We start from the raw sequence: 26,132 nt of genomic DNA on the forward strand, positions 1-26,132 counted from the left end.
TCTCGTTCATAGTCAGTAACTGTGTAATATGAATATTCTCTGCACCAGTTAGTGGTTTTTCAGGGCATAATGTGTTCCTTGTATTAGGTCCTCTCCAGTTTGAAGTCAACTTATTAAATTTATGTACTGGAGATTTATAATTACTCTTTGAAATATTTATCAAAAGTTTTTCCATTCTCTGTTTCTTAATAAAAATGCAAGAATTTGATTTATTGTCTTTTAAAATTGTATAATTTTGATTAGGAGCAAGACAGCTGCATTAAATTATTGTTAATTGTTCTGATACTTTAAAATAATTACCTAAAAAATTGCCCATAAAAAGGGAGAATGTGTTGAACATTTTATTTCAATAGAAATATTTGAAGTCCTGTTTTTATGGGTCTGGTTTTCAGATGATAAGGCTTTTCCTATTTTAATCAGACAACGTTTAACACACATGTATCTGAAGAATTGTTTGAAGCCTATAATACATTAAAAATGAATATATAAATTTGAAAATGTTGTGAGAACCAGTTTTCACTATGTAGATTACAAACAGCTTTTAATGAAAAACTTTTCATTTCAGTGACCCAGTTGTGATTTGTTAAATAGATTTCTGACTGTAAATGATACACTTCACTGTGTGTAGTAGATACTACAAGGAAGACACGTGCAAAAAACAATTTACAAGTTAAATAGTAGCGAACAACATACACAAATTTTGAAAATTGCTTCTAATCATGTTGCAACCATCATTAACTGAAATGCTCTTTGTATTACAAGAAAGATGTCATTTTTGTCCTGACAGAGAGTTTTCCAAGGAAAGAGAGAAGGCCAAAGCTCGTGGTGATTTTCATAAGCTCAGAGAGAAACAGCAAATTGAGGAGGATTTGAGAGGTTATTTGGACTGGATAACACAGGCAGAAGATATTGAACCTGAAGGAGAGGATCACCCTCGGAATCAAGATGGTAAATGTGTGTTCATTTGCTTGAATGTGGGAGCCTTAACTTGAATTGCATAAATGGATGAACTGCTTTTTATGTCTATTGCATGAAAAGAATTAATTCATTGTGGAAAAAGGGACTATTTACTTTTTAACATATTAGGCTAAAGTTTTTTCATTATGTGCAGAATATTTTAAAACATGATGCTGCACACAAAGTAATTCAACATCCTATGCATCATGTGCTCTATACTTGTGTAGAGCTTTCTTTGTACATACCATCTGCCTCCATCTCAGCCATTAACTACAAGGCTTGCCACATCATGTAGATTAATTGGGTGGCCTACTGGTGATGCTTGAGCTCAGAAAATTATAGCTTTCAAGACATAATGCATGCTGTCATGTGTGCTTAATGTACAGAGCATAAAGACTAAGACACACATCCTCTACTAAATGCTGAAAAAACTTTTACCAATATTAGGTTGTTGAGGCTAAAGGTCACTGCTAAGCTAGGTTACTAGAGTTGTTACCAGTAGGTTCAAACAACACATAAGTGTTATGGAGATGTTTTGGGAAATCAAATGGGAATCCCTGGAGGGAAGGCGACATTCTTTTCGAGAAACACTATTGAAAAAAATTAAAGAACTGGCATTTGAAGCTGACTGCTGATTGATTCTACTGCTACCAACATATATTGCACTTAAGTACCACAAAGATAAGATACAAGAAATTGAGGCTCATATACACAGTCATTTTTCCCTCACTCTATTTGCGAGTGAAACAGGAAAGGAAATGACTAGTAGTGGCACAGGATACCCTTCGCCATGCACTTTACGGTGGCTTGTGGAGTATCTATGTAGATGTAGATGTAGATGTAGAAGCAGTGTACCTGTGTGGTAGCAGGCTCTCATGGTACTGCTGCACAATTCTTGGGTTATGTACACAGCATGTAATACATCCATGGAAATAGCTCACAAATTAATATTTACAGAGTTGTGTCTGTGTGTCATAACCATGAAGTAACTGTGGCTCTCTTTTCAAGAACACTATAAGCTTTTTCCTTTCAACTATAAAAAATAAATTATATACATTCACAGCAGATTTCACATAAATTAATGTAAGTATTGAATATATTTTTTGGTAGAACTGTAGAAATACTAAATTCATATTCAAGAAACATGAAGACAAAATATCAAATTTAGATTTCTATTATTTCCCTCTACATTGATAGGAAAATGCTGGGATCATTCACTTAACAAAGTTGCATCAGATTTCATACTCAGCCACCTGATGTAGTGGTCCATCTCTAACAAACTGCTTGTTGCGCAACATGCTACACAATTGATTGTACTTTGAAGAGTTTTCTGTTTGTAGTACACAAGAGATCATGGAATATGTAATCACCAAAGTGAATAAAGCTGTAGCAGAGGATGAAAGCTCTCTTCATTCGGTAGACTGCCATAGATTGCTTTGTCAGGTAATTCCCCCTTTGTGACTTAATTGCAGAGCACCCTTGCAAAAGGGTATATGTGCAGGAACTGAGGGAAAAATGGGAAGACATTGACATAACAGAAGTTGAAAGCATAATGGAGTGAGTAATTCACTGTAATACAAAAGACAAAATGTGTCACTCAGAACAATGTAAGTTGTGATATAAATTTGCAGACTTGTATCCTCACTTTTGACTCTCAAATGCTTCCAGAGTATGGGCATATTCATAACTGTGAAGTTACTCCACATGTACGAGCAGTGAAACAATGTTTCCATTGTTTATATTATGGGCATATAGCCAGACAATGTCGGAGTCACTATCGCTGCTGTCAGTGTGGTGGTCAGCATAATATAGAACAATGTCACAACACCAGTCTATCTTGTGTGAGAGGCATCAAGCTATAGACAAATAATGTAGGGTGTTCCTATTTAGAAAACAAGTTAATGAAATAGCAGTTCAAAATAACTGGAGTTTTAAAAGGCTGAGAATTACCTATGCAATGCAACATATACTCAGGCTATTCAGTCTTTCCATGTGTTTGCAAACATTAATGTACCTCAAACTCAGCTATATGTACTTGCAAAAACTACAAAAGAATTGGATTCTTCCTCCCCTTTCCTCCACAAAGAGCTGCACTGGAAAAAAATAGATTTGTAACGGCTCCCAGAGTTATACAGTATAACGTGTAGGACTTGGGTCAACAAACTGCTAATCTAAGCAGTGATAGAGCAGAATTACAGTCATGAAACACATGTATGTCCAGCAAACAAAGGAATCATGGAGGCTGTAATTATCCACACCACTTGTTAATAGACCCAAGAGGAAGTTAATGGAATTTGATCCAAAGTAACACACACTTTCTGACATTAGACCCACACAGTGATATTCTGGTTGGAAAAACTCTGCAACTTAGTACAGGGTGGAGCAAATAAAAGTGGTCTGAAGAACTGAGTTCCGGGATACAAAGAAACACAGCAGAGGAAAGGAAATATGGTACTAAGCTGACTATAGCAGATGTTGAAAGTGACCACCATTCATCTCTTGGCACTTTTGGGCCCTGGTCAGCAACTTGTAGTTTTTGAAGACTATGAAGGTTGTCATGATGCACTTTAGACCTAAGGGCTCCCTCCACAAACTAATTGCACACTGACAAATCAGGCGACTTGAGTGGTCAGCTACAGCCGCAGCCAGACTGAACTGTGCTAAGATCTCTGTCAGGTGTAAAGATTGTGTAAATGTGCTCCAAGGTTCAGCCAGCTGTTTGGGTAGTTGCTCCATCCTGTTGGAAGTAACTGTAGTTCTTTTACTTCTCTGTTAATGCTGCCACAAATGGTTTCAAAATGTTGGCAGTGAAACACACCAAAGTCAATGGTGAAAGAAGATGGGGGACCAATAGTGCAGAGTGCAGATGCTGCACACCACACCACACCCAACCCAACCCCAACCATCTGATCATTCAGTGATGTTTTACAGAAGTTATGTGGATTCTCTGCTGCCAAGAACCTGTGATTCTGTGAGTTGACATTACCACTCAGGTGAAACCAGGCTTCATCAGACATAAAGAACAGATCCAGGCCCTAGCCATTCATTGTTTTCTCTGTGAACAGCCACTCACAAAACTGGAGGCACTGAGGAGCATCTACTGCTTTTAATGCATGAGCAATAAACACTCAGTAGGGGTGCATATGCAGGCCGAGGTGAAGTATTCGTCCACATGATCGATGTGATTTCTGGTCTCTTGCCACTGGCACCAGATTGGTTTGGTAGGACTCTGAAGCATTTTCTGGTGTACTGGCACATTTCAGATTGTTTCTTGACTTGGTCAAAACAGATCCTGCCTGATGCCATTTTCAGACTAGGTGTTGCATGGCACCCTTTACTGGCAGTTTGTTTCCTTTAAACTTCTTGGCAAACAACTGACCATACTATTTCCATGACATTGTTGTCAGGTAACTTTCCACATCAAACACTGCTTCACTGTGAGTACCATCATCCCCTTTGCACTACTCCACTCACATTGACACTTCCCACACTATGCCCAGAACTGGTTGGATCATGTGGTGGGCGTATACATGGTGTGTGCATAACGGGGTGAGTGTAATATGCATACAGTCACATTCAGTCAAATCCACTCGTCCAGGCCGCTTTTATTTGCCCCACCCTGTACTTAATTGGATAGAACAAATACAAAATGAAGGAAAGTTACAGTCATCATTAGTAAAATCATTGATTGATAACCTGCTAATATCATGTTATGGGGTTTAACTTTTTGCAGTGGAACAGTTGCTCCTTTATTTCAAATAAAGAAAGTTTAGTCAGACAACTACAGCACAGCTGCATAGTGGCTGCAGTAATATTGGAAACATGGCTCCAGCTGAATAAACAGTTTTTAGTCAAAGGCTCTACTTCATATAGAGCTGACCAAGATTATGGAAGAGGAGGAAGAGTAGCAATTCTGATCAGAGACCGTAAACCCACTAACCAGTAGCCTTAAACCTGTATAATTTTCGATTCCAAGCTGGATCTAATAGGGCTGAATTAGGCAGTATGAAAATATCTTTTGAATTGTGCATTCCACCAAAAACTCTAGTAAATGAAGTTCAGTGGGAGGCTTTGTTTCAACAGATACAACCTCTGTATATTTTATGCACTAAGCTCCATAGTTACTGACAGTTGAAGTAATTGAAGCATGGGCTATAGGACAGAAATTTCTGATGGATATGATGCTCTGATAGATGTGTTGTGGAAGCAGACGTTAGTCGTGTATGAGTACCATCTGGAACTGATTGCTGAGAACTGTTAGGTGCCTGGCAAGCAGTGTGTCTATGTGGCAGTTGGGTCTGCATGTTTAATTATTGGAGGGGAAAGTCTATTCTGACATTGTTGGATAATAAATCACTGACTGTTATAAATGAAAGCTCTCCAATAATGATTTTGGCCCCTGAGAGAGGAAATTCTGCATTAGACCCATCACTGTGCTCCCCTTGCATTGCAATAATGTCTATGCAGCAAGTACTCCAGGATTCTCTAGGATCAGATCATTATTGTATGCTTACAAAGATCATTGTGAATGTAGTTGCTATCAGTATATAACCTCACTGCTATATGGAATATTAGAAAAACAAACTGGGAACATTATCAAGAAATTGTAATCCAAGAAATACAAGACAATTTCAATATTCGCAAGAGAGTTGGTGAGTATGGAAAGCTCGTCTCACTAACTAAATGAGCGGCTACTAGAAGTATCACCCCCCTAAGAAGCAGCAATAAAGACAAATGACTGGTAGTTGTTTGGTGGAACATACACTGCTGTAGGGCAGTAGCAAGGAGAAGATTATCTTTATCACAATACAAACTATGGAAAATCCAGGATGGAATGTACAATATTATGAAAAGGTTAGTTGCTGCTCACCATATAGTGGAGATGCTGACTCGCATATAGGTACAACAAAAAGACTGTTGGAAAGTGAGCTTTTGGCCAACAAGGCTTTTGTGAACAAAGGACTAATTGGCCAAAAGCTCACTTTCTGACGATCTTTTTGATATGCCTGTCTGCAACTCAGCATCTCCGTTGTGTGGTGAGTAGCAACTATCCTTTGTGTAACATTCCATCACAATACAGAAAGGCACAAATGTTGGATTCTTTTACATTAAAAGTGAATGAGAGCAACAACAAAAAACGTTTTTAAGGGGGCCAAAAAGAATTTTTGATTCAGTACTGTGAGTTGATATGAGTAGTTACTAGCATGACAGAAGTCTGGCAAAAGATCAGATGTTTTAGAAGTGGGAAATCAAATACTGAATTGTTTGAGAAACAAATGCTTTGGTAGAGCTGTTCTTGGGCAGAATTTTACCAGCTTCAACCCACAACAAAGATTTTTACGTGTGTGACGATGAAACAGAACATGAATTGTGTACCCCTTTGCAAGAACAAGGATTGATTAATGCTTTACAAAATTCACTCAGTGCAGCACCTGGTATCAATGAAATACATTATAGCATGATCCAAAACTTGCCATCTGAAGCACTTTTTCTATTATGAAGGTTATACAATGAAATAGGGTGTGTGGTCCATTTATTTCCCATTCTTAAACCAAACAAAGATAGTCTAAACCTGTTTTCTTACAGACCAATAGTACTATCTTCATGTTTATCAAAGACACTTGAAAGAATGGTTAAAAACAGCTTAGAATGATGGATGAAGAGGAATTATGTTTTTCCCAATACCCAATTTAGATTTCGGAAGGGAAAGAGTGCTCTTGACAACATAGGGTTTTTGACAACTGACATTCAGTGGGCCTCCATGAACAAATGTTTCTTGTTTATAATATTCTGTGATGTAACAGGGGCTTGTGACAATGTGAAAATCGTGATACTGGAAAGAAAACTTGTTTCAACCAGTTTACCTGTGAAACTAATCTCTGGCATTAAATCTTCACTCTCAGAAAAAAAATCTATGTTAAGTACTGTAGTAAAGACATCAGGCCTTGGATAGTCAACAATGATATCCCTCAGGGAGCCATACTGAGCCCTCTCCTGTACATAGTGTACACGCAAGACCTTGAAAAATGTTGCTCAACAAGAGTATCTGCATTATAGTTCACTGATGATCTTTGGCTGTATTTGACAGCATATTCCATACAAATGGCAAAAGAAATTATGGATCATGTTGTATCAAACCTTAGAATCAGATTGAAAGAGAATGCCCTTGTGATAATACAGGAAAAATCAGCAATAGCTATTTTTATGCAAAGAGAGTTCCAAATTGCCCAGACAGTTTGAGGGTTGGTGGAGTAAATATCCCATTCAGGGGTTAAGCTAAGTTTCTAGGCATGAGAATTGACTAAAGACTAGTGTGGAGACCTCACAAAAATGGTACCACTTCTAAGATGGAAACAAGGATGAATGCACTAAGATATGTGGCTGCCACATGGTGGGGATAATACTTGAAAATTCTGCTCAATTTTTATAGGGCTTGTGAGGTGCAAATCCTTAGGCTCACCTATCATTCACTTTAATTACTCAGAGCATGTGGACGTACATAAATAAGGCACTTATGTCAAGTTAGGATGACACTGTGACTGATATGGTGGGTGTTAAAGAGAGTTGACAATTGTTGGGTACTGAGTTAAAAAAAAATGTTCAAATGTGTGTGAAGTCTTATGGGACTTAACTGCTAAGGTCATCAGTCCCTAAGCTTACACACTACTTAACCTAAATTATCCTAAGGACAAACACACACACCCATGCCCGAGGGAGGACTCGAACCTCCACTGGGACCAGCCGCACAATCCATGACTGCAGCGCCTTAGACCGCTCGGCTAATCCCGTGTGGCACTGAGTTTGTTGGTACCTAATTGTATGGAGTAATTTTAGGTGACAGCACTAAGTTTATGTGTGGTAGAATATTTTGTACTGATCTCTCGTGCACAGTGCCAGCAAAATCGGGCTTTTGACTAACCAAGAGAAAACCGAATATATGGAAATAGGTAGAGTCATAAATCCAAATCCTTACTTTGAAATTGACCAACATTCTAAATTCAGAAATGTTCTCCAGTTTAAATACCTTGGACCACGTTTCAGCAGTAAAAATATCATAACAATGGATATAAATGAAAGAATAGCCTCAGGGTCAAGATGTCTGTACTCACTAAGCAACCCACTTAAAAGTAAAGCTTTGTCAATCACCACAAAGATGAAGATATACAACATTATTATCTGCCCCATAGTACTGTGCGGTTCAGAAAGCTGGACGCTTACAAAGTATGAAAGAGAAAAATTGAATGCTTTTGAAAGAAAAGTAATGGGAAAAACCTGGGTACCTGTGTTGGAGAATGGCGTATGGAGAATTCAAAAGAACAATGAAATTTATCAGTTAATGAAGCAACCCACTATCATCCAGAAATTAAAAAGTAGGAGACTGCAATGGGCTGGACATGTGGCCAGAATGGGAAACAATAGAATCACCAAGAAAGCATTTGAAGGAACTCTCCAGGCAACAAGACCATTGGGCTGACCTCGTACAAGGTGGAAAGATGACGTAGAGAAGGACATCACAGCATTAGGAATTTCCGTAGGCTGGAGAGAGGCTGCGAGAGGTAGAAGGGGGTGGAAGCAGATCGTTGATGCAGCACGTGGTCTACAGAGTCTGTGATTGCTTGCTGAGGAGGGAGAGAGAGAGAGAGAGAGAGAGAGAGAGAGAGAGAGAGAAAGAGAGAGAATATTTTGTTGGCCAGTTAGAGCTGCAGCTGGGTGAAGGGAAGCTCACTGGGCATAGATGGCGAAATAGTCACTTTATTGGTGTCAGGTCAGATAGCAAGGGAGGGACACAGGCACAGGTATTTCAGTGTGGCCTGGGAGACTTTGTCACTGCTTCCATGCAGAGGGAGGCATGCTGGTGAACATTGCCTGAACAGCAGGGGACCACTCCAGCCATGTTCAGAGGAAGTCTCTTGGTGGGTCACAGAACTTTGTCCCAAAGGTTTGCAGAGAGATATCCACCCAGTGTTTTTTATGGACCTTCCCATGCGAGCAGAGAAAAGGTGCTTTGATTGGAAATCTGACTGTTACATCAGATGGTGTACCGGAAAGTGTCTGTTCTCTGTCATAGCAAGTAATAATGAAAGGAATTTGCCCATCTTCTGGAGGAGGCTGTACTGAGAAAGGAGAATTATGTGATTGGCATAAAGAAGTGCTGCTGCATTTTGATTGGTAGGTAGTTTGTTTTCCATGAAGTGAGGGAGATGAAGATCTGGGCTCTGGCCAGGAGTCATGTTAGATTGTGGTTGTGGGTTTTGATCTGCAGAAAGCTTAATAGTCCTGGGTCAGGACGAGGAGGAGGAGGAGGAGGAGATCCACAGTTCAAGTCAATGTAGAAGCACACTGGTGGCTGCATTGCAGACTCTTCCAGGTGTAAGGTAAGCATATTGCAAGGCCGGCATATGATGAACCGTAGAGGTGAATTTTCACCATCCACATAATGCTTGTTTAAACAGTTGTAGTCACTGTTTAATGTGTGCATGTCACAGTAGCTTGCAGCTTTGTGGTTTACAATCACTGTCAACTGAAGTATATTCAGTCAGCTCATGTTATCCACATTTAAAGTCAGAGGTATAATTGATTTTCCATCTACTCCCCCACTTTTTCAACCATACATCGGTGCATACTTTATGCCATTAGACAGGTGCTGGAGTGTGATCAATGTTGTTTATTTTTGTTTATGTCTGATGTCATTCTTGTTCTTTTGTAATAGCTATATAGTTATCTTGAATATTGTGTCTTATTCCAGAAGATTCCATTCCTTGATCATTTATTAGTTTTGTTAATTAATGTGGGAGACAATAGTAGTATTTTGGGGTGTAATGCATTGTATCAGCTTCACTGCTCAGGGCCCAAAATCAGTCATTTAGATATAAATCTTCCATTGAATTTAATTTCACAGTGGTGTAGCTGAAGGAAGGGTCAGTGCCATAGAATACTCTGGAGCAGAAGTTCTGTTTAGGTATTACCAAATTGCATACCGATGCTGTACACCTCCACTCATGAGAGCAGACACTACTGCTGTGGGCTGTCTTCTGCAATAAGAATCTTGGTGGATTTCCATGCCAACTGGCTTATGCTGCCTTGAGCTGCAGAGCCATGCCAAAACGGTACATATCCTGCCATGGACTCAACCTGTCAGCATTCCTGCCCAGCTGCTGGCATGAAACAGGCTACTGGATGCTTGCTGCATCATCACAGCCATATTTGCATCACTACAAGAGTTGTAGTTAATTCTCCAATAAAATGTATGTCTAATAAAGATGTTTCCTTGAGAACCATTGTTTATCATCCTGATGACAACCCATCATCTTAACTCAACCCAGCCACCATAGAGGTCAACCACTCTGTGCCACTAAACCACAGTGTTGTAGCCACCACCATCTCCATTGAAAAATGAAGGCATTGTGATGATTTTGAGAATGACAAAAGACAGCCCAAAGCCATCAGACTGTGCTGCACTTGCCTTGTGTAGTGAGTCTGATGAATATGAAAGTACATTCCCAAGTCTTTACCACCCTGTAATACTAATCATTCAAAACTACTAGAGAATTTTCCAAGTTCAAAGGTCTCCTTATGAATATGAAGGTATCTTAACAGTCAGCCAGATTGTAGCACAGAAGTTGTTAAAATTGTACTAAGTCTTACCAAAAATTAAAATAATCCCCACACATTGCTGACTCATTACCCAGAATATTGCTTGAAAATCGTCACTGCCAACTGACACAGATTCCTTCTGAACTGGCATCCAAACATACAATAGAGGGTGTGCAGAATAATGTGGCCAATAGATACACAATTGACTGGACAAGTATGGAGAGAGCAGCAGTGATGGGGGATTGCTGGTGGGCTGCCAGTGCGCTATAGAAGAAATTCCGAGTTCTGGAGGGCGAGTGCCATTCTAAACCAAACCCTACACTCATATTTTTTTGTAAATATTAAGTACAGCACTTCCATGCCCATCATCCAAAAAAATCTACTGTCACCTTTGCTTTGCTTAGTATTAGAGTTGCACTGTACCAAAACTACAATTTAGTAGAGTGTGATGTAGTGAATGTTAGGATTACAAGCAGTATCGGTAGTGTAGGTAGGGAAAGGAACATAAATTAATGTGTTAGAAAGAAACTGAGAACCAACAACTTCTCTCTCTCTCTCTCTCTCTCTCTCTCTCTCTCTCTCTCTCACTCACTCACTCACTCACTCACTCACTTTTTCACATAATTAGAACCACAAATCATTCAACGTTAGTCCATAGTGTATATTATATCCGTATAATTGCATTTTATAAGTAATAGAAGTTAGGATTTTATGCAACCAAATCAATTACTTTTGATGCAAGTACAGTTTACGTGCACAAAAATAAAAAACTATGTATTATTGTTGTTGTTATTTTATACTCAATAGAACATTTTTCATTATGATCAAAGGTAAGAGTTCTCTGCTGATAAATGAAAAAGTTGTTCTGAATAACAGAAACGTGTTTTATATAAGTCTGACGAGGTACTGAAATTATGTTGATATATTTTTTATTATTATTTTACCTTTTTCTTTGGGAAACTGCATTTTATAGTGGTCTAAGATACGTTTCCATTGTTTTCTTACCGAGCAAGCTGGCGCAGTGGTTAGCACACTGGACTCGCATTCGGGAGGACGACGGTTCAATCCCGTCTCCGGCCATCCTGATTTAGGTTTTCCGTGATTTCCCTAAATCATTTCAGGCAAATGCCGGGATGGTTCCTTTGAAAGGGCACGGCCGATTTCCTTCCCAATCCTTCCCTAACCCGAGCTTGCGCTCCGTCTCTAATGACCTCGTTGTCGACGGGACGTTAAACACTAACCACCACCACCACCATTGTTTTCTTCATTTTTATAACAACATTCCTCTGTTTTACATGATGAATCAGCAATTTTTTGAATTAACCTGTATAAACATTCACAATTTGTTTTGCAATTCATACTGTTTACTTTTAAGTAACAGACAGGTGGATAGCTATGTAGGACAAAAATATTTTGTAGGTTACCCAGCCCTTTATATATATCCTCACTCAGTTTTTAGATGGTGCACTGCTTCCAGTTTTTAGGGAAGTCTAGTAAGACACTAATTGTATATGTAAAGAAAGCAATCCTTATGAGGTAACTCCTGGCACATATGCATCACACCTAATGTACAGGTAATGTGGGTACAGCCTAACTGACCAGAGCTATTAGGAAAATTACCAATGTGGGTACAGCCTAACTGACCGGAGCTATTAGGAAAATTACCGAAGTCCACACTTACGAAAATCTACAGCAGCTTATAGTAGTTTTTAATATCTAAAGAGAATTCCACTGATAATGCAACAAAAATAGAGATTTATTTTCACCTGACTTGTTAACCATTTGTAACTTTCATATAAACATCGAGTGGTGAATTTTGAAGAAAACCTACATTTCTTCTGTTGCCATGTTAAAATTTGGTTCTTTCGCCAAAACTCAGTGCAATTTACACAGTACCACCTCACCAATGAGTTGTGCAGGCAAAGTTGCAACAGAATCCTGAAACAGTGGTTTATTAAGTGAGGAACTGAAGTCAAGTAAGGTCAATAGCTTATGTAAAAGCACATCCTTAGCACAAAAATAAAGATGTTATGTCCTCATTTATATTGTTCCAAAACCCACAGCAGTTCTCGTTTCATCAGCAATTGATAACCTTTAAAAATTACATTGTTTCATCCAAAGTCTGTAGTTAGTGAAATAACACAGTAGGTAATGAAGTTTTGCATATTACCCATATGGCAAAATACTCTCCTCTTTGTGTGCTATCATTTGCCAAAATCTTTTTTGGTATCTTAAACCATTTATGAAATATGAGAAATGTTATGGATATTTCATTCTGGCTTTATCCCTTGTGAACATGATTGCAAATGAGTATGCTGCTTAAAATCAGTTTTCTCGAGATGGGTGACAATAGAGATCTCCACCCATGTCTAAAGAAAAATTCAATGTTTTAGCCACATTTCATATGCAGTAACATATGATGTAATATGCATCAAACACAAAATCATACCAACCCCTATTTTTGACTGCAAATTATTTCGAATTTTGCATAGTATCTTACTGAAATGCAAACATCACAATAACTAGACCATTAACAAATAACTTCAATATGAAGGTGGCATATAAACCTATAAGTAATGCAAAAATGAGATTTTTTTACCAGTAGTTTATGTAAAATCATTTGATAAAGATTGCAGGCCATGAACCTCGATTCTTTCAGTGAATTGTGTTGCCAGCTAGCCGAAAGTGAGAAAGCAATGGTGACTGTGCCTTCCAAACAACTGAATGTACTAGCACAGTGCTTTGGATGAAAATTCATTACTATTCACCGGTCACTGTATCCTGTGTGGACTCTGAAAAAAATTCGTCATTAGTGCTGTTCTCCCACATTTTCATTTAAAACACAAATTTAATAACATGGAACGCCATTCAAATTTAAACAAACTTGTAGCACACTTGCAGATGCTAAAAGGAGTACTTCTTTTGGCTGTACCTTTTGAGACCTGACTTGGTGATATATGTTAAACAATACATGAATAATTAATTAAATTAAGAAACACAGGCACATACACTCATTAATAAATATGCAGAAACACATTAAAATACATTCGACACATTAACACTGCTGTATTCATATAAAGCATTTTTCTGCACTCATTATTGTTGTGCTATCAGATTATACAGTAGAGGCACCAAGTTCTAATGACTTTGTGTCTTTATTAATTACCATTGTAACTGGTTACCCAAGTTACTACTGAATCAAACATAAGACTGTATATTTTACATAAGGAAAAGTGAAAGTTTCTAGTTTTCATGTACTGGTTCATATTCTGTGCAACAGTGGAAGGCTCAGAGTTCTGGCATGAGTTTGTATACTTAGTATTAACTGATGAGGCTCTAACTGTAGTGCTATAACTGTAGTTGTGTGATGGCCAACAGTGAAAGATTTTCAGTGGCGTTACTTGACCCCTTCAGCTATTGTTTGGTATACTATTTGTGTAGATATCTCATAGACTCAATAGTGGCAAGAACAAGATTTTGGCCAGGTTGATAAGTAGCCAGGCACAGGACCTTTTTCAGCATGGTCTTCAATTTCTGGAAAGCCGCATCGCATGGAGGAGGATATTGGTGTTTAACGTCCCGTCGACAACGAGGTCATTAGAGACGGAGCGCGTGTTTGGATTACGGAAGGATGGGGAAGGAATGCGGCCATGCCCTTTCAAAGGAACCACCCCGGCATTTGCCCGGAGTGATCTAGGAAAATCACGGAAAACCTAAATCAGGATGGCCGGACGCGGGATTGAACCGTCGTCCTCCCGAATGTGAGTCCAGTGTGCTAACCACTGCGCCACCTCGCTCGATCCGTATCACATGACGCGGACCAGTGAAGAGGCACGTTTTTATGCAACAGGTGATGCAACGGCTGAGCCACCGAAGCAGCAGATGGTAAAAACTTGTGATACAATGCTATTTTCCCCAAGAAGGCCTGCAGTTACTTAACAGATGTAGGGCGAGGAAGGGCATCGACCACAGCGACAGTTTGCTGAAGCGGACGAATACCATCCCGAGAGAGTTGAAACCCCAAGTACGTGATAGATGCCCAAAAAAATTTTGATTTCTGAAGATTACACTTAAGACCGGCAGTCTGTAAGACATGAAAAAGTGTGCAGAGATTTTTAAAATGGTCGTCAGTGGTGGAGCCAGTGACAACAATGTCGTCCTGGTAATTTATACACCCAGGGACAGTGAGCAATAATTGTTCCAAGAATCGCTGAAAGAGAGCAGGGGCGCTGGCAACCCTGAATGGCAATCGTTGGTATTGATAGAGGCCGAAAGGCATGTTAAGGACCAGAAACTGCCGGGAAGCAGCGTCATGAGTTAGTTGATGATAAGCTTCTGACAGGTCAAGTTTAGAAAAATACTGGCCTCCAGCAAGTTTAGTGAACAATTCTTCAGGTCGAGGCATAGGGTAAGTGTCGATAAGGCATTGAGCATTTACAGTGGCTTTGAAATCGCCACAGAGGTGAATATCACCATTTGGCTTAGTAACAACAACGACAGGAGAAGACCACTCACTGGAAGTGACAGGAAGCAAGACCCCTGAAGCAGTGAGATGATCCAGCTCCCATTTGACCTGATCACGAAGGGCCACAGGAATGGGCCAAGCCCAAAAATACTTAGGCCGAACAGTGGGTTTAAGCGTGATATGAGCTTCAAAGTCATTTGCATGGCCTAACCCAGGAGAAAAAAGGGACAAAAATGTTGTCAACAAAGAATCCAACTGAGCATAAGGAATAGCATCAGAGACGATATTGACAGAGTCATCTATGGAGAACCCAAAAACGCGAAAGGCATCGAAACCAAAATGATTCTCCGTGTTACTATGGTCGACCACAAATATGGTAACAGTGCGAATGACAGATTTGTAAGATACTTCACCATCAAATTGTCCAGAGAGAGAAATCTTCTGTTTATTGTAAGTCCGTAATTGCCTAGTGACAGGTGACAGGATTGGAGAACCCAACTGAAGATACGTCTGAGAATTGATTATAGTGGCAGCAGAACCAGTATCCACCTGCATGCGAACATCTCGACCAAGTACTTGGACAGTGAGGAATAACTTCTCTGAAAGGGAAGAAGTACAATTGACAGACAACACAGAATCAGAATCAGCGTCATGTTCAGGAACATCATGTATGTGGTCGGATTTGCAAATGGATGACACATGTCCCTTTTTTTTTTTTTTTTTTTTTTTTTTTTGCATTTGTGACACACGGCCCAATGTTGTGGACAATCTTCTTATGAATGTTTCATAAAACACCGCGGACATGAAGGAAGTTGCTGTGGGTTTTGCTGCAGTTTCTTAGAGGTTTGTTTACAGTTAGGCTGAGGCAGTGCTTGGGAGCGTACTGCAGCCATGTCGGCCGGCGGGGACACACCACACACTTTGTCAACATCGCACAGAGGTTGTATTTCCCTGACGTCACCCCATGCCTCTATTTGTGCTCCAGCGGCGCGAGAAATTTCAAAAGACTGAGCAATGGATAGGACTTCATCTAGAGTTGGATTTGCCTAACTTCTTTGTCACGCGCCGATCGGATAATAGCATCCCGTACCATGGAATTGGCCTAGGATTCTTTGTGAACTTCAGTAACAAATTGAAACTTTCTACTGAGGCCGTGAAGTTCAGCAGACCAAGCGTGATACGATTGATTCAGTTGTTTTTGACAATGATAAAAGGCAACACGAGAGGCTACCACATGCGTTTGCTTTTGAAAATAGACGGAAAGAAGTGAGCACATTTCAGCAAAGGACAAAGACGCAGGATCTTTCAAAGGAGCCAATTGTGACAACAACCGATACATTTGAGGTGAAATCCATGAAAGGAATAGAAACTTACATGTTTGTTCGTCCGCGACATGAAATGCCAAGAATTGCTGTCGAAGACTTTTTTCGTAATCAGACCAGTCTTCTGCCATCTCGTCGTAAGGAGGAAAAGTAGGTAGAGACGACAACAAGAGATGCCCCGCATTTGATGCCATGACGAAATCATGAATTTCATTTGTGAGAAGCGATTGCTGTTTTATGAGACCTTGCAATAGTTGCTCTAAAATAGCCATGGAAACATGTGGGTCAATGATGGAAAAGAAAAGTCCCATCCTCTTCGCCAGTTGTAATAACTTCAAGTTGAACAAATATGTTTCAAGGAAGATGCAATACATAAAAGTCAAAAATCAAGTAAACAGAGTAAGACGTGTGTACACTTCAACAGTCAAATCATAACTGAGTCCAAGTCTAGCGGCCGCTGGCTGGCTGGCCGCTTAGGTGGCGCTGCTGCTGCATGGCTGGCAGACAGCGTCGAATGTAGAGGACGCGCGTAACTGTGCGGCGGCACTTTGAAAGATTGGCGAGTCACAACACTACCATTACAGGCCATGTTCACAAAAGAAGCATTGTGCTAGAGTTTTCCCCTCTTTCCAGACTTGTGGACAACTGCAGTATGGGTCTTCTCCTAACTGTGGTATGTTCCTTCCTGCCTGGGTGTCTCATTTAGTCTGCTTTTGATATGTTTATGTTTACCTTGCATCTGCATTGTGCTACACCAGTCTTATGTCTACAGAGCCTGCCTTCACAGCTGCCAGACTTACAGCAGTGGGCGTAATCTTACAAACTTCATATGACAAAACAAAACAAAAATGGAATACAGGCAAATGTTCATGTGTTAATCAGAATTTGTACTCCGAAATTCCACATAACTTTAAAATTTAGGACCCATAGTAAGTTTTTTAAAAATCATTTTAGGAAAAAAAGGATCCAGAAAGCAATAAAAAAATCATATTTGTAGAAAGGACTAATCCTTATTGTATGTATGGGAATCATACTTGTGGGTGGAAAGCATACAGCTAGTTGCCTAAGAACTAAGTAGCCCATTCTACTGTTTTGAATATTGTGTAAACTGTTATACTGTGGTGATGTTATTCATCAATAGTAATAAAGCAACATTTGCTTTAACTGTTCTTATAGCTTGTGAAGACATTTCCTGTATATTGTTGCTAAACTGGCATCTGTCCAGTGCAAGTAATACCCTTTCGTCTCTTTGAGCCATTTCTTCCAGATTTGTTCCCTTAATGTAAATTTTTATTTGTGTTACTTCTGTATATCATCACGGAGATCATTACGTCAGAAAAATAGTAGGCCTGGGACACTTTTTTCTGTGTGAATTTCTAGGAAGTGTATATTGGACTTTGCAGCTGATATTTCTACTTTACAGTACCTTTTTGATAATTATAGGTTGGTTCAGAAAAATTGACCCAGTTTCAAATGTTTATAAATGTGTAACCATAAGTCACATTTCAGTGAACTATATATCATTTTAAAATAGTAAAATAAGTTTTCAAATGGGACCACAAGAGCATTCATAAAGCTGCAGCCACTAGAACAGTCTTAGCTTTCATTAACTTTAATTGGGAAGAAAGTGGTTATTATGAAGTATATAGTTTGACTTCAGTAAAACCAAACTTGTGTTCCTTTGGTCATGATTCCAGCATTTCCCTATCAAAAGAAAAAAAATGCTATTAGAATAAAACAGAGCTGATGTAAATGTTTCTTATTGGATGTGAACATCACACAAATTAGGGAGTATTTTGATTTCAAGTCATGGAAGTCAACAAACAGGGTGAACAGAAAACTTAGACTATTGCATGCATCACTCTGGTGTGATTTGAGAAGCAGTTTACTATTCAAATCATTTGCACAAACACTTCATAAAAAATGACAAAGTAAAGTAAGCAGAATTTTTTGAATGTATGCTATGAAAGCATGGAATGTGTTAATAACTCCCTACCATATGTTAAGGATGAAGCATGTTTTACAATGTCTGCATTTCAAGACACCAAAATTTTCACAAAACAATTGGACATGAAATGGGTTTCCCAAAATATAATGTGATTTGCAAAGTACCAGTACTGAAAGTTTATGGATATTTCTTTTTCAATGAATATGGCTTAATATATCTGTGACTGTTAATGACTGCTGATAAAGAAAATGGATGCAGTTCGCAGTGCAAATATAATCATGGCAATGCAGTTAGTAACTCCTTCAATGAACTCTGTAATTCTTCCACGAAACATACACTAAAGTGCTATGTGATTTTACTCACAAACAGCCATAGAAGAAAGCTAGGTGAAATCCTAAGTAACTCAAACAATCATCTTCAAGTGAGCAATGTTGTGAAACCCAGCATGAAAACAAAAAACATTGTACAAGGCGCTGACTTGAAAGGTAAAATGCTGCATAGCAATGATTTCTTACTTTGTGTAAGTGGTGCAAACGATGTGGGAAGCAATGAAGGTGGTGTCTCCATTGAAGCTCTGAAGAATTTCCTTGAAGAAAATAAGTAGAAAAACATGATTGTTGCTACTGTCCTGCATCGGTACGATCTGATCGACAACTCATGTGTGAACAAGGAAATAAAAAATAAAAACAAATGTTAGAATTAGGGCACTATGTTTAAACTATGGAAATTGTTCAATTCTATGGTGTCTAGTGTGAAAAAATTGATTGGGTAGATAAACTTGTATATGATTTTTGAAATAGCTGTAATAAGAATAAAGCTTAAAAATAGCAGTTGAATAATAGCAAGCATGTACAGATCCCCTAACAGTAACATGGAAGAATTTTTCTTTCATTTAAAGGAACTTGTTGACAAGCTCTCACCTCGTAAAAGACAGACTATAGTAGTAGGGTTGTGAACATAGATTCCTTAACTAATAGTATGAATTATCTTAGATATATTGATATTTTAGTCCTATAATTACACCCATGTGAATTCAACACCAACAAGAATTACATGTGACTCTCGGACATGTATTGACCATGTTATTATGAACTTAAGAAAGGAAGATCTTGTAGTTAGAACTGTTGAGAATCACATTTCAGATCATAGTGCATTAGTCCTGAGCTTCATAAGAAAAAGAAATAGTATCTGATGGAGACCTATTTACCTACAAAAGAAAACTTGAATATTGTATGTTAAAGGAAACTCTGGCACAGATAAATTGGTATCAGGTAGGTCTATATGAAACAGAAGATTTTAATGAAAAGTGACAAATTTTATACAACATTAACCCATTGTCTTAATCAAGTGTGCCCAGTGGTCAAAATACTAAAGAAAACTGACAATTCGAGGAATCATAAACTTCCCTCTAACATGATAAAATTAAAGGAAGATATGAAGGATTTATACATTCTTTTTAGAGACACCAAACTGCAGTACTCTCAATATAAATACAAAGCCTGTAGGAAAACCTACAGGGAAGCACTTAAGATATTAAAAGCACAGATGCATGCTGAACAGATGAGGCAATCTAGTAATGTTAACAAAATAGTGTGGAGTGTAGTAAATATGGAAAATGGAGGGAGTGACAATGTAGTGTGCAATAACATAATAAGTGAATGAAAAATTGCTGACTGACCCAAAGGAAGTATGTGAGAGATTCATAGACCAGTTTAGTAAGATGAGTAAGGAGGATGTGATAAACCCACCACAGGCGCTAAATCCCAATAATGCTAGCAATTCATTCTTCCTGGGGTGTGTTACAAAATTGGGAATTCTGAAAACCATTTCCAACTTAAAATTAAATACATCCAGTAGCTGGGATGACATCTCAGCGATATTTCTGAAAGAATGCTGTAATGAATTAATAAAGCTACTACAACATTTAATAAACAGTGCTTTCAGTCAGGGGTCATTTCCTGACCTGTTAAAAGTCACTGAAATAATACTGGTGCCTAAAAAGGGGATAACTACAGATATACAAAATTATAGACCTATTTCATTGACATCACTACTTAGTAAGCTGTTGGAAAGGCTACATCTAGATGAACTTGAATCATTTTTCTGTATGTACAATTGATTAAAAAACTGTCAGCATGTTTTAAGAAGGTCTGGCCCACAATAACAGCTATAGCTACATTTTTGCAAGTGGTATTGAATAAACTTGATGATGGAAACAAAGTTATTGGCACCTTTTTAGACCTATCCAAAGCTTCTGACTCTGTAAATCATTCTGTTCTTCTACATAAATTAGAAACTTATGGAGTCAGAGGAGTTGCTTTAGATTTTTTAAGATTGTACCTTGCTGACAGGAGACAATGTGTAAAGCTGTATAATGCAACTGGGAGACACACACAAACAGTAAAATCATCTTATAAAATTCTTAACTCTGGAGTCCCTCAGGGAAGCATTATCGGGCCTTTTTTGTTTATTGTGTACATCAATGATATAATAATTCCACAAAATTCAAACCTAGTAAATTATGCTGATGATACCTCCTTCATAAGTTGGGGCTCTGAAAACAGTTATCAGTGCAAAATAATGCAGAGAACATAGGCCTCACCTCAGAATATCTCACCAAAAACAAATTGGCACTAAATAAGGACAAGACAATTCTTATGGAGTTTCTGCTAAATTATAGGTCAAGGCAAGTGGATACAGAACAAGAACTATCAGATGAAACAATTGATAAACATAAATTCCTGGGTATTATAGTAGACAAACATCTTACATGTAAAACCTACCTGCTAAAATGTCTTTGTAGCGTCATAGCGCAACCTGCTTTAAGACAAATCTATTTTGGAATTATACACTCCCACCTGCAATATGGTATCAAGATTTGTGGTGGGACACCAACAGTATGTATGGATAGGGCTTTTAGAGCCCAGAAAAGAGCAATTAGAATAATGGCTAATATTAGTAAGTGTCAGTCCTGTAGAGAATATTTCATTTAGTATAACATCCTAACAGTGTTCATCATATGTTCTCAGAACTATACTGTTTGTAAAAGAAAATATGGAGCGTAGTGTGATCAGTTGTGAAATCCATAATTCTAATACAAGAAAAAAATTACTGCATAAAATTCAGTAATAAAAGAGCAACAGATCATAGTGCATTTTCTACTGGAACACATTTTTGTAACAGATTGCCAAATAATACAAAATTGTTAAAAGGAAACGTATTTAAGACAAAATTAAAGCAACTGTTAATTGATAAATGTTTGTAATCCACCAGGGATTTTTAATGTTTATTGTGTATAATTTATCTTTACTTCTAAACTTCTTTTAATGTTCTTGTGTTTGTAAACTGACTATACTCATGACTATTAAGTTATTATGCAAAAATAAACCATTTATTTATTTATCTAGTACTTTTACAGGACAGGCTTCTTTCTAAAACCGATAAATTTGTGAAGAATTTCATTTTCCAACTCCATGAGGCTTCAACCAGTTGTCTCAGAGATGCCTGCCACTTTCTAAGTGAATGTCTAGTTTAATGATGGATAGATTGCATAAGGAAAGCAAATTTTCTATTAATGTCTACTGATATCACACACACACACACACACACACACACACACACACACACACACACACACACACACACACACACACAGACCAAGATAAGTTTAAGGACATAAATGTTTATCCTGTTAAGAATGGTCTTTCAGATCATGGTGCACAGCTAGTTACTGTACATGACATAGCTCCATACAGTATATCAAATTAGACTTTCAAAGCAGTGCGTTGAATTAACAATATAAATATTGCAAACTTTAGGGAAAGCTTACAGCAGTTAGACTGGGATGAAGTGTATAAGGAACCCGATACAAACTTGAAATATAACTTATTTCACGATACATTTTTAAGGGTATTTGAAAATTGTTTTCCCAAGAAAATAGTGAAACACAATTCCAAGAAAACATATAAAAAACCTTGGCTAACTAAAGAAATAAGAATATCTTGCAACTGTAAAAGAGAACTGTATCTAACAGCAAGAGGGAGTACTGACCCAGAAATTGTTCAATATTACAAAAACTATTGTACGGTACTAAGAAAAGTTATTGAAAAGTCCAGAAGCATGTGTATCATGTCTGAGATCAGTAACTCTGATAATAAAATTAAAGCAATTTGGAATATTATTGAAAGGGAAACAGGGCAACCAAGAGCACAGGAAGACTTTAGTGCCATAAAACTGAATGACAAGTGTACTAACAAACAATCAGAAATTGAAAATATTTTCAGTAATCATTTTTTTAAGTGTTGTGGAGAAAAGAGGATCTAGATCTTCACTAGAAGAGGCAAGGCTACTAATAGAAGAGGCCATACCTGTGCAGTTTGAAACAACTGTAATTCCACCAACCTCTCCCTCTGAAATCAGTAAAATAATAAACTCACTGAAAAGTAAAAGCTCTTACGGAATTGATGGCATTCCCAGCAAGGTACTTAAAGCTTGTTCCCCACAGATAAATAGGATTCTCAGCCTCGTATGTAATAGCTCTTTGGAGCAGGGTGTTTTCCCCGATAGACTGAAATATGTCATTGTAAAACCATTGCATAAAAAGGGGGATACGTCAGATGTCAACAACTACCACCCAATCTCTCTTCTTACAGCTCTATCAAAAATCTTTGAGAAAGTAATGTATTCAAGAGTAGCCTCCCTTATTTGTAAAAATAAAGTACTAACAAAATGTCAGTTTGGTTTTCAGAAAGGCTTTTCAACAAAAAATGTTATATACGCTTTCACTGACCAAATATTAAATGCTCTGAATAACCGGACATCACCCATTGGTATTTTTTGTGATCTCTCAAAGGCCTTTGATTGTGTAAATCATGAAATTCCGTTAGATAAGCTAAATCATTATGGTTTGAGGGGGGCAGTGCACAAATGGTTTAATTCATACTTAAGTGGAAGAATGCAGAAAGTTGAAATAAGTGTTTCATGTAATGTTAAAACAACAGCTGATTCCTCAAACTGGGGGGCTATCAAGTACGGGGTCCCACAGGGTTCGGTCTTAGGTCCTTTACTGTTCTTGATATACATTAATGACTTACCATTCCACATGGATGAAGATGCAAAGTTAGTTCTTTTTGCTGATGATACAAGTATAGTAATAACATCCAAAAACCAAGAACTAAGTGATGTAATTGTAAATGATGTTTTTCACAAAATTATTAAGTGGTTCTCAGCAAACGAACATTCTTTAAATTTTGATAAAACACAGTATATACAGTTCCGTACAGTAAATGGCACAACTCCAGTAATAAATATAGACTTTGAACAGAAGTCTGTAGCTAAGGTAGAATTTTTCAAATTTTTAGGTGTGCCCATTGATGAGAGGTTAAACTGGAAGCAACACACTGATGGTCTGCTGAAACGTCTGAGTTCAGCTATGTATGCTATTAGGGTTATTGCAAAGTTTGGTGATAAGAATCTCAGTAAATTTGCTTACTATGCCTACTTTCATTCACTGCTTTCATATGGCATCATATTCTGGGGTAATTCATCGTTGAGTAGAAAAGTATTCATTGCTCAAAAATGTGTAATCAGAATAATTGGTGGAGCCCACCCACGGTCATCCTGCAGTCATCTATTTAAGGATATAGGTATCCTCACAGTATATATATTCACTTATGAAATTTGTTGTTAATAATCCAACCCAGTTCAAAAGTAATAGCTATAACACCAGGAGAAAGGATGATCTTCATTATGCAGGGTTAAATCTGACTTCGGCACAGAAAGGGGTAAATCATGCTGCATTATGCTGCCACAAAAGTCTTTGGTCACCTACCAAACAGCATCAAAAGCTTGACAGATAGCCAACTAACATTTAAAAATAAATGAAAAGGATTTCTAGATGACAACTCCTACTCATTGGCTGAATTTTTAGATATAAATTACTGGTGGGGGGGGGGAGGGGGGGGGGGGGCGGGAACAACTTAAACATTAGTGTCATGCAATATTTTGTGTAATGTAATATCTTGTACAGACATCTTTTATTAACCTGACACGTTCCACATCATTATGAAGTGTCGTCTAATCTAATCTAATCTGATCTAAAGAGACTCTGTGTGTGTGTGTGTGTGTGTGTGTGTGTGTGTGTGTGTGTGTGTGTGTGTTCAAATTACCATACATAGATATTTCAATGCCTTTAAGCAAATAAGTTATTTGCAATTTTCTCTTTATTGCTTTTAAATGCTGTGTCCTTCTATTTTAGTAAAAACACAGAATGAAATGGAAACCGCAGACAGAGCTGAAGGTGATGAACTGGAAGTAGAGCAAGAATCTTGGTGGAGAAAAAAGAAAAAGGACTTCGACAGGTGAGCTGTACATTATGTACTCACATTATTTGTATCTTTGAGCAAAGATAAATAATTTTATCAGTCCTTCCATTTTCATTGATTTTTTAATTTGTCATGTACTGTGATCCTTTAGAAAAGGGATGTAAAATTCCCATACAGCCAGCAGCATAGTCGATCATATTTTAACTTGTTTCTTAAGTTAAAAAAAAAAGAACATGTTAACTACCTCTAAAATACCTTATAAAGTTACAGTTGAAAAATGAGTCAAAACAGAACACACTATTTTCAATATATATGAATACTCGAGAATTTTATCAGTATTTCCAATACATATCCCCCTAGGGGGCTCGCCACTCTTTGGCGGGTTCGTGCTTCACTACCACAGGGCCCCAGCCTTTGTAGGACTTTTTCCCTTCCGTGCTGTATGTCTATCCTCTTGCTATTCTTTTTCCCCTCCCTTGGGGAACATGTCTGGGGTATTATTGGGAATGTTTTGCATTCTGTCACTGACCTGCAAACAGTCTCAACTTTCTTTTTGGCTCCCTTTTCCTTTCTTTGTTTTCCTTCTCCTCTTGTTCCTCCGCTTTGGTATTTGAGGATTCTCTTTTTTCTTCTTCCTCCCTGTGCGCCCCTGAAGGCCAGCCCATGTGTATGATGTGTAAAAGGTAAATGGGTAACGCATAATTCCCAGCCCCGGATCGACAGATAGGGTTCGCATGTACCCCCTGGTACAGGTCAGGGCCAGGGAGGGGGAACTGCCTGAGCTGTAACCTTCCCAGACTGCCCATTGGTCCCTCTGTCAGGTGTTTGGGAGGTGCGAACAATCACCTATGGCAGGTGCGCCGCCTTGTAAAAAGGGCCCCTAGTTGGAAGGAGTGTGCCATTGGAGATGCTGGCAATCATGGGGGATTTCCTCACAATGAGTCAATCATCCTCTCCATCGACTTTGATGAAACATAAACATAATGAGGCTACTGATTTGTAGACCCTTCCCGCTGCACACGGTTCCTTGTGGTATCTTGTACTGAAGACGGCCAGTCCTTCACCACAGTCGATCCATTTATTATTCAGAAATGTGTCGATGCCATTGTTGGTCCTGTGAAATCCTGTTCTTGTTTACGGAATGGCACTTTGCTTTTGGAGACAGCTTCTGATTCTCAAGCACAACAACTACTTGCTGCCTCACTTTTCCATGGCTACCCTGTTCGTGTCGAGTCACATAGAACTTTGAATTCTTCCTGTGGTGTAATTTACACCAGGCTTCTTGATGGTCAAACCGAGGCTGAAATACAATCTTACCTCCCTGATCAGGGTGTCATTGCTGTCCATTGTGTAATGAAAAAGGTTGATTCCTCCTTGGTGCCCACCCGCACTCTTTTCCTCACCTTTGATAGGGTGGTGCTGCTGTACAAGATTAAAGCAGGCTATGAAATCATCACAGTCCGGCAGTACATTCTGAATCCAATGTGCTGCTACCAGTGTCATCAGTTCAGTCACACTAGAAC

The 26,132-nt window shown here is 38.4% G+C and overlaps 1 protein-coding gene across 1 annotated transcript in view; it reads left to right on the forward strand.

Annotated features, from left to right (window-relative positions):
• The window catches only part of LOC126248026 (muscle calcium channel subunit alpha-1), a 922,345-nt gene that overhangs the window by 468,424 nt on the left and 427,789 nt on the right, over positions 1 to 26,132 (forward strand). Inside the window, exons 9-10 of the mRNA XM_049948623.1 lie at positions 788 to 948; positions 24,543 to 24,645. Of these exons, the coding sequence (XP_049804580.1) occupies positions 788 to 948; positions 24,543 to 24,645 (264 nt within the window). The remainder of the gene's footprint in view (positions 1 to 787; positions 949 to 24,542; positions 24,646 to 26,132) is intronic.

Source organism: Schistocerca nitens, chromosome 3 (assembly GCF_023898315.1).
Source record: "Schistocerca nitens isolate TAMUIC-IGC-003100 chromosome 3, iqSchNite1.1, whole genome shotgun sequence".
Classification (NCBI taxonomy): domain Eukaryota; kingdom Metazoa; phylum Arthropoda; class Insecta; order Orthoptera; family Acrididae; genus Schistocerca; species Schistocerca nitens.